The sequence below is a fragment of the Pinus tabuliformis genome, chromosome 6 (genome assembly GCF_031772625.1).
Source record: "Pinus tabuliformis cultivar Carrire ecotype Pingquan chromosome 6, CPIR1, whole genome shotgun sequence".
Classification (NCBI taxonomy): Eukaryota; Viridiplantae; Streptophyta; class Pinopsida; order Pinales; family Pinaceae; genus Pinus; species Pinus tabuliformis.
The window spans coordinates 890,674,284-890,684,005 of record NC_142292.1 but is presented as its reverse complement, the minus strand read 5'-3'; the positions used below and the strand labels follow the sequence as shown (position 1 = coordinate 890,684,005).

At 37.0% G+C, this 9,722-nt stretch overlaps 1 protein-coding gene across 1 annotated transcript; it reads right to left on the bottom strand.

The window, feature by feature from the left end:
- Nucleotides 1–864: 864 nt before the first annotated feature.
- On the bottom strand, nt 865–8,826 carry LOC149261783 (ABC transporter C family member 8-like). Its single transcript, XM_089422781.1, has 13 exons — nt 8,451–8,826; nt 7,466–7,524; nt 5,129–7,146; nt 4,677–4,997; nt 4,431–4,517; nt 3,688–4,302; nt 3,424–3,588; nt 3,040–3,334; nt 2,680–2,894; nt 2,244–2,549; nt 1,985–2,048; nt 1,487–1,726; nt 865–1,396 (listed from the first exon to the last, which is right to left on the bottom strand). The coding sequence occupies exons 2-13, from the start codon at nt 7,485–7,487 to the stop codon at nt 1,266–1,268; spliced, it is 4,479 nt and encodes a 1,492-aa protein (XP_089278907.1). The 5' UTR covers nt 7,488–7,524; nt 8,451–8,826; the 3' UTR covers nt 865–1,265.
- Between the last annotated feature and the right edge of the window lie 896 nt (nt 8,827–9,722).

Below are 9,722 nucleotides of genomic sequence, written 5' to 3'. Positions count from 1 at the left end.
CGCAACAAATACAAATATGTTTATCATAACTAAACAACACCGAGGGCCATGATTTCCCAACCAATACATAGCTTTTAGTCTTACTTCAATACTAGAGGCCCACATAATATAATATATACACATCTTTAAACATTGGTCTATAAGCCAATGATTATCCAATAAAGCATTCTCACAAGGACGCCAAACTTGATTTTAAGAGTAGTATCATTATGGCCAACAAATTTCCCTATGAGAAGGGTCCCACCAATTAGGTCTTTAATGGACAATCAAATATAACTAACCGTGTTAAAGAGAGCTTAATACGCAATGGTTTGTGAATGAGATTAGTGTTGACCATTGTCAACATTGTCCTCTAACTCAAATTTGGTAGAAAACGATTAGTGTTGACCATGGTCAACATTGTCCTCTGACTCAAGTTTGGTAGAAAACGCAGCAGACCCAAACCCAGGCGTAAGGTTATTGAAGGTGGAGACAAAGCTAGACATGCTTTGAACACCATTTTTTCTTGACATTGTATTTAGCGCTGCAATTGACAAAATCATGAAAACCATCCCTTCCACATGGATTTAAATTTAAAAAAAAAAAAATATCAATATAATTCACTAATATTAAAAAAAAAACTATTTTTATTAAAATTTAAAAAAAATTAACATAATTAAAATCAAATTTGGTACTGCCTTAAATTGACATTGGCATTATTAATTTTCTCATTCCCATGGAATTGTTTGCAAAAACCATCTTCAAATTATCAACCTTGATGAGGATAAATTTATGGAAATATTAGTAAATAATTTAATCATAAAATAGCCCTTTGATAAAGTTAGATCCATGTTATTTTCTAAAACCGTTGTTAATCCCAAAGTGATTCTCCCCTTAAAACAAATTCTAAAAATTAAACAATTAAAACCCCAGACAACCCATCCAATCCAAGATCGATAGGGTTCAATTTGACGCGTTAAATTAAACCCGACAAGCCATCGGACTTATCGATAGATGGGTTCAATTTGACACGTTACTATTCCATTGAAACTGCGTAATAAGTTGGCAGCACCTAGTAGCCCAATTTTGCATGCTTTACATTCTTTTCCTGGTTTGCTCTATTTCTGGTAAGGTCTAACTCAGCTGTTCGAGTGTGAGCCAAGTACCCAGTTTTTAAGAAATACAGGCAAGTGGAGGAGCAAATTTAGGTGTACTAAATTTCATTGTAATAGCGGATTTAGGTGTACTATGACTCTGGCATTGGCCTGGTTTCAAAGATATAGAAATCACTTGTAATCAGCCAAATTTTGCATGGAATTGTAGCTACAATTGGACCAATACTCCGCCACAAGCTTTGCGAATAATGATGATTTATTTTCCATAAGTTTTGCAGGTTCATCATATTCTGCAAGTTTGCCTGCAAGAAACCCACGAAAAACATATTAAGGTTCAATCTTTAGTGACTGCATGACTACATTAGAAGAAGAAGAGCATCATTCATTCATACCATCAGAGAGGGTCAAGACCATGTCACTGTCAATGACTGTGGGCACCCTGTGGGCAATTGTTATGACAGTGCAGTTGGAAAATTCGTGTCTGATGACTTTCTGAACAAGTGCATCTGTGGCAGAGTCGATGGAGGCAGTTGCTTCGTCCAGAACCAGAATTCGGTTACGCTTTAGGAGAACACGACCTAAGCACAAGAGTTGCCTTTGACCAGCACTCCAATTCTCCCCTTCGTCACTCACTGTAAAAGGAAACAGATAAATGCATCAGAGGTATGGAGAATACCTAATGACCGTTCTAAGCAAAAGCTCGAGATTTTGTCATTGCTTAATGAAATTAGTATCTGTAGTTAAACCCAATGTTTCTTAGGGCTAATGGATGAGGGGGGAACGAGATTTTGTTTGCAAAAGAGCCATATTCCTTTATTTCTATTTATTCTCGCTTGACATATGAACATACTGCAGCAAATGAACTCAAAGGACAGAGAAACATGTCTGACCAGAAGAATCAAGTCGGTTCGGTAAATCTTCAAAGGACTTGCCCATTTGACATTTTTGTAACGCCTGATCTTACAAACATTAGAAACCCCTTACAAACATTAGAAACCCCAATAGAAATGAATGCAGATGCTCGTAGACCAAGTTAACATTGCAATTAAATTCATATAAATATTATATACACCTTTTAAATAAGGATGCAAGATTACCCATACTTGATAAATGAGTACATCTAACTGCCAAGGAGATTATAAACATTACCTCCCAAATTTCATGATCTGAGTACAAGCCTAGGGGATCCAAATTACTTCTTATGGTCCCCTTGAATAGGGTTGGCTCTTGAGGAATGATACTAAGCTTTGACCTCAGATCACAAAGACCTATAGAGCAAATGTCCAGGTCATCGATCAGAATTCTTCCTCCAGCTGGTTCAATGAGTCGAAATAAGGCTGAAATAAGAGTCGTTTTACCACTGCCTGTTCGTCCTACCACTCCCACTCTTTTCCCACCCATAAATGTGCAGTTAATACCTTTCAGAACGAGAGGGGCATTAGGGCGGTACCTTATCTGCAAAACAGAGGATTTCCATTGAAGAGATTCAAATATTGTTGGCAAGATACAAATACCATTTATTTTTAAATTTACCCCATATATCCATTTCTCCCAGTTTGAATGGTTAGTGTGTCTATGGCCATACCTTCAAGGTTTCTAACTGTATTCTACCTTCACTTGGCCATGAGACAGGAGGTCTGCTGCTTTCTATAATTGCTGGTGGCTCGGATGGCAAGTTCATGTACTGCTTTATACGCTCCACAGAAACAATAAAGTTGGAGAGATTGCATTGCCATTGCACCAGAAATACTTGACAAGATGTAAGTGAGAGTGCATATGAGAGAGCAAGACCCGCAAATCCTGCAAATATGGTACAGATATATTCTATTACAAATAAAAATGCCAAATGCAGTAGCTAACGCCTAGGATAGACCTGAAACCAACCATACATTCAATGTGCTCAAAAGAGCTGTTATGCGAAAAACCAAATTATGAGCGTGCTTACCAGGAGTTATGCTACTCGAAGGCAATGAAACGAGTAGAAGAGCTGAAGTGAAAAGGATAATGTTTCCCAGTGATTCCAACCTTAGGATCAACCATTCCATAGCAGCGTTGGTGTGAAAGAAAAGACTTGCATCTGTATCAATAAGATTCAAATTCTTTTCCTTGAATCTTTCTACCATGTTAAATGCTCTGATTGTCACTGCACCCAATGCTGTTTCAGCAGCATTGTTCATTACTGGTGCTTTAGTAGTGCCATTGATCCTTGTTAATTCTCTTGCAGAAGCTAGATAATACATCTGCTCATATTGACAGACAGAGAGACAGAATATTAACAGATGTATAATTTTCTAAGCAGAAGATGGACATGAATGGAAGGAAACCTTACTTGGATCCTTCTAGTGATAAAGAGCACCGGAATGACAACCACCAAAACTTGCCATGTGACTAATGATATGATAAATATCATTCCTATGAGATCAGAGCCTGCAGATAAAACGAAGCTGTAGGCCCAAGCTATGTCTACATCTAACAAACTCATATCTGAAGATGCCTGCAAAATCATAAAAGCTTTTGGTTAGAATCAAGTAAAAGATTTCAAGCCCTAAATTTAAAATTGATTAAAGAGAAACCTCTAAGGAATATTTCTTACCCGGATTAGAAGTCTTCCTACAGGTGTGGTATCAAAAAAGGCCATGGGTGCCCTGAATATTGAATTGATCATTCCAGAGAAAAAGGCCTTTGAAGCTCGCAAGCTCAACAACACAACAAGCCGAGCTCTCCCATAGACGAAAGCTCCACTAAATAATGAAATGCAAGCATATACTCCTACCAAAAGACCACTATCAATATTTGGATTTAGGATTGCTGATGCAAGCCAATAGTTGGATCCTGCTTGGGCAACAACAAATGCTCCTTGTAATATTACAATGCAGAAGAAGAGTAACGCCCCTTCTGCTACACGAATATAATCACAGTATTGTTGCAATCCTACATCTCCCGTTTCCTTCTTTTCTTCTGCAATCAATTGCCCTGTGTTAAAGGAAATATCTGCTACACTTTCTTCTCTAACCATTGCACTCTGTGTCCTGGGAGGTTCTAATGGGTTCATGTCAATTTGTTGAGATCCAACTGAAGCAGGATAATTCACTGGGTCAGCAGAAGTCATGGCTTCCTTATGCGCATTAACAAGTTGCTCAAATGTTTGTCCTGCTGTTAATATTTGCTCATAGCTCCCAGCTTCCTTGATTTCTCCATCTTCCATGACCTGTGAAGATAGATGAAATATGCTACCGTATTCAAAATTCTAGAAGGAAGAGTTATTTGTAAGAAACCATGACATTTCATAAAATGACTTTTCTGATCAAGTCCATAGAAGATAAGTTATTTGCCTACCAGGATTTTATCGACAGCAGGAAGAAATTCCACTTGATGGGTGACTAATACTACTGTTTTCATTGCCAATGCTCCCATCACACAGTCCTGTAAAAATTTAAATTTATAAGAATCATAGATTCAATCCCTATCTTTAATTGCTTCAGAACTGAAAAAAAAATTACTCCGTTTATGCATATCAAAGAGCAAGAAATCAGCTAAGACAAAACCCAAAAAATTAATTCACAGAACAGAATGTTATCTTACATTAAATAGAGTTGAAGCTGTATGAGCATCGACTGCACTGAACGGATCATCCAATAGATAAATGTCAGCATCGTTATATACTGCTCTAGCCAACTGAATTCTCTGTTTTTGTCCTCCACTCATATTCAATCCTCTCTCCCCAATCTCCGTCATATCTCCATGAGCAAAACTCTCTATATCCTTGTCTAATGCACAAGCTTTTATTGCCTTCTTGTATTGAATTTTGTCCATTGGTTTCCCATAGAGTATGTTATCTCTGACAGTACCACTCTGAATCCAAGCTGTTTGTGCCACGTAGGCAACATTGCCATATACTTCAACCTGCACGCAGTCCAATCAAAAAGTTTATGGAAGAATTTCTGTATATAGAAAGCAAAAAGCTGCATCTACAATCTTGTTGAACTATGAAATGGTTACTTTTGCTCAAGAAGAGTAGTTTATGTTCAACTTACATCTCCTGAAATTTTTGGGATTTCTCCAAGAATTGTATATAGCAGAGCAGATTTCCCTGATCCCACTGAGCCACAAATTGCTACCTTTTCTCCAGTTTTAATGTGCAGATTTATTCCCTTCAATGTTGGTTTTGTCAATGAAGATTCTGGATCCCAGCTGAGTATGGCTTGATGAATTTTGATGGTATACTGGGATCCGGCAAGTGCTTTCCTCACAACAGAATCTGGTCTCAGCTCATCATCTTGTAAGAACTTGTCCAGACGATCTAAGGAGACTTTAACCTGAATTAATATAGCCAAAACGTCAGGTAGCATTCTCACTGGATCTTGTATCACACGGAATGTTGCAAGCACTGTAAATATGGTTGTGGCAGTTAACGGTGGATCCCCTATGATAGCACACCCGGCAAAAACTATAGATGCAGTAATGATGGGTGACATCCAGTAGAGTATGGTACCATATGTTCTATTAAACTGTGCTGAAGACAACCATTTGAACTCCACAGCTCGGAGATTTTCTATCAGCTCTTTAAATTTTTCTTCCCATGCTTGTAGTTTGATTATTTTCATACTATTAAGAATTTCAGATGTTATTCTGAGTCTTTCATCCTGTGCAGTCATGAACTCAGCTTGGCACTTCTGGAGGGTTTTGGCCAGAGGTTTGTTTAGAATGAGAGTAAGAATGATGATGAGCAAACCTGGAATAGCTGCCCATCCAACTGTGGCAAAAAGGATGCCAATTGCTACACATATTTGCAAAGGGACGGTCCAACCCCAATGCAGCCACCACGGAAACTCTCCAAAACGATATGCATCTACAGCTATGTAGTTTACAATCTCACCAGTGGCATGTCTTCGTCTTCCTAGACTGGACAGCCGAAGTTGTTTCTGATATACAGCTGCCATCAAGGCCGAACGCATTCGCATACCTGTGCGTCTGGAATTGAAGTACCAATGCCTTTGAGAGAAGGACTCTATGAGCTTAACTGCAAATAAACCTCCAACAAGAATAATTTTTTCATTTTGGAAAGACTGTTCTCTACCTGCTAACTGTACAAAGGACCGCATAAACAGAGGTGCAGAAATTGTTGCTGCTGATCTCATAAATGCAAATACTCCCGTGACTACCATATCTTTCCAGTAGCATTTTGATAATGCTTTGAATATTGTCTGTTTGTTTAATGGGTCTTGGTTTTTCTGAAGATCCCATGCTTCTGCAAATGCCTTTTGAGCTGTGAATGCTTCATCTTCAGAGGGTAAATGCGGTATATCTTTGAGTTCCAATGTTTTTGAATAGCCTAGACGTAGTAAAGGATCCAACCATTTGAAAGTCAGACGGCTCAAAAACCCTGCTTTACTCAATGGAGTAACTTGGATCTCTTCTTCTGCAGTTTCCTTTAACAGGGGATCTGATAAATCCTTAGTGCTGATGAAGGTATGGCATCTAACAGCTTTGATAGCACAGCAAAGTAGAAGAAAACAGTTTACCCATGTAGTAATATCTAGGATTGTTTTAGCTGAGAATGTTTCAGTTGAGAAAACTTTTGCTATAGAGGAAAAGGCTAATAGTGATCCTAAAACAAATTCGATGGTCCACCAGGTAATGGCAACAATGGCTGGTGGTTTCTTGAGATTTAGCTTTAACGAAATAGCTAACACAACCCATGTCAATCCTTGAATGCAGTACAGAATTGACTCCTGCTTTCGCTTATCCAAATTTTCAAATACAATCTGTATTGCAAATCCGAGGTTTGCAAGACCGATAATGGACGATAAAAAAAGGGAAACACTATTTATAGCTGGTCTCTTATCATACATATAAGAATATCTCGAACGATATCCACGAGAAATGATAAGGACTATGAGAAAAATCACGGCAAAACAGAGATTGATTGCAGTTGTAAATAAATTATGCGGGAAAGCAGTAAACCATGTGATTACACTTCCTTGTAAAGAACAATTGTTGAGGCAGTAATTTCCAGGAAGGAAACGGGAGATAAAGGCCCATGAAAGGGTTCCTGCATTAGTTAAAAGTTAGATTATAGAGCTGAAATTTAAGAGACAGATGTTAGAACAATACCCAAATCATCTCAAAAGCTATAAGAGGATTCGCTTTTCATTTGAAATTAGACAGTTTCTTCCACAAATATAAAAAGCAAAAGACAATAATTTTCAAAGCATCCATGACTCGTTTACCATATATATTTTTAGTCAGAGTTTCACTAATACTGCACGCAAGTGGTTTAGATTGAAGACTACTGATGGATGGAGTTTAATTTACTATTTCACAAGAGGTTTGTGGAGTATGGAGTATTTCGATCAGAGAGAAAAACATACCTTTCATAATGGACCAGTCCATGTCTGATAGTGTATTCCCCTTCAGAATCAGTGATTTCCTGTAGAAAAGTTGAAAAGTTACTTAGTAAACAAATGGTTATAGAAGATTCCCAGTTTAAAAGGCAAAAGGAAAGAAGTGCAGCTAAGTAGATTACATAGAAAGACAATAGGAGTATTGGACTGTTATTATTCACACACAGTACAAACCACACCGAAAGTAGGAAGGGAAGGAAGAGAAAGCTATGCAAGCAAGCATAATTGTTAAAACTCACAAGCAGAGACAGGAATGAAACCAATTGAAAACACAATGCTTACTGCAAGCCCTTCTCACCATTAAAGAGATATTATAATAAACTGGGAATTTTTGGAAGGGAGAGAAAGCTGAGCAAACAAGCATAATTGTTAAAACTCACAAGCAGAGACAGGAATGAAACCAATGGAAAACACAATGCTTACTGCAAGCCCTCCTCACCATTAAAGAGATTTTACAATAAACTATGAATTTTCTAGGACTATCTGCTTCTAAAGATATAGAATCATTTCCTTACAAACTATCAACCATATGTTAGAGGGGAGGCCACTACCTCCATACCAGTGATACAGTTATTTAGCAAACTCATATATACCAGCCAGACATTATATAATGGCACCTTAGACATGATGTTCAAGAGTGGATATTTTTATAGCTTCCTACCCACACATACATATATTAATCCAAATCCATTAAGCCTGGATTTATTCACATCTGGGATATTTTTATCCTCTCCAAATCTGTATTTTTTTTTTTCCTCTCATCGTTACTGTTAGTTTCACATACAATTCTAAATAGAAGGCAGCTATAACTTAACATGCAGTGCTACTGCTTAATATAATGTGACGCATGAATACGCTGAGATTTTATTACTAAACGATTTGCATGTATTTCTAGAGTTTTTCTTGAAGCTTGGTACGAGAACTATTTATTGAGAGCATCATTTGAATATACCAACTGGTCGAAGTTCGACTTTCGTCGAGCAAAGTCAATGCGGCGCGCTGGTTCGGCCCTTAAGTAGACGAACAGCCATAATCTCAGGGACTTGCTGGCGAACGCCAGCAAATCATTTTAAAGGATAGATCAAGAGACTAAATTTGAAATCTGTTAGAGCACCAGACTCTTAGTCCAAACAGCTCTACCATAAATATTGTGGAGTTGACAATCATTTTGTCAGAGCTCCTGACAATGAGAATTAAGCCTGACTCGAGAATTAATACATAGTCGAGTCTCCAGATGCTATTTGAACTAACTTGGAGGCTTCGTTCACGGCGATTACAAGTTCCCGCAGAAAAGTTTAAGCTGTATGCATCAATAAGAATCCAAAGGCAAGGTTTTGGTTTTTTCAAATGTTTTGAGCTGATTCCCTCAGCTCATTCAGATGCACAGTGTCCTTTCAATCTCTCTCTCATTTGGTGAGATAACTCTCTGATTCGACCCCAAAACCACAACTTTTCTAAATTTTAATAAAATATAAATATAGATAGAAAGTAAAACCACAACTTTTCTAGCTTTTAATAAAAAATATAAATATAGATGGAAAGTAAGGTTATGTAAATAATTATTGGAAAGGTTTAAAGTATATTTTAAAATTGTTTTTGATTGGTTAAGAGTTTTTTTTGGGAAGTAAGGATACAGGTTAACACCCCACGACCTAGAGATATCTGACCTTAGTGAAAACCTGCCCCCTTATGGACCAACCGCTGGTTATTCTAAGTGGCGTGGTTTTCCTTGAATATTGGTGAATATTGGTGATGAGTTAGCCTACGGATAGCCGTTAGAGATAGTTAAATAATTATTGGAATGATCCATGTTAATGAATCGCTAAGAATTTTATAAAAGTTAGGGCAGCACAGCCATATAAATTAAAAATAAGCACATGCTTAAAAGGCTACAAACTATAATTTACTTCATGGCACTTAATTGTATGAGAATTTTTTAATTTTATTCGTTAGTCAATTTAATTAAAAAGATAAATAAGTCATAATTATTTTAGAGATAAATCTCAACCTTTGATTTGTGTATATTATTATAAATATTCTAAAATATTCTGAGGTTAAATTCCTACTATAAAGTGAATAATTATGGATAATTAAATTAAAATTTTATTTGGGCAATTCCAAAATAAACATGGATATCTGTCTAATTATTGGATATTCAAATTATTTTATTATTTTATCTTTGACAAGTTTTGTATTTGGTAACATTATTTAAGTCGGAGACAAA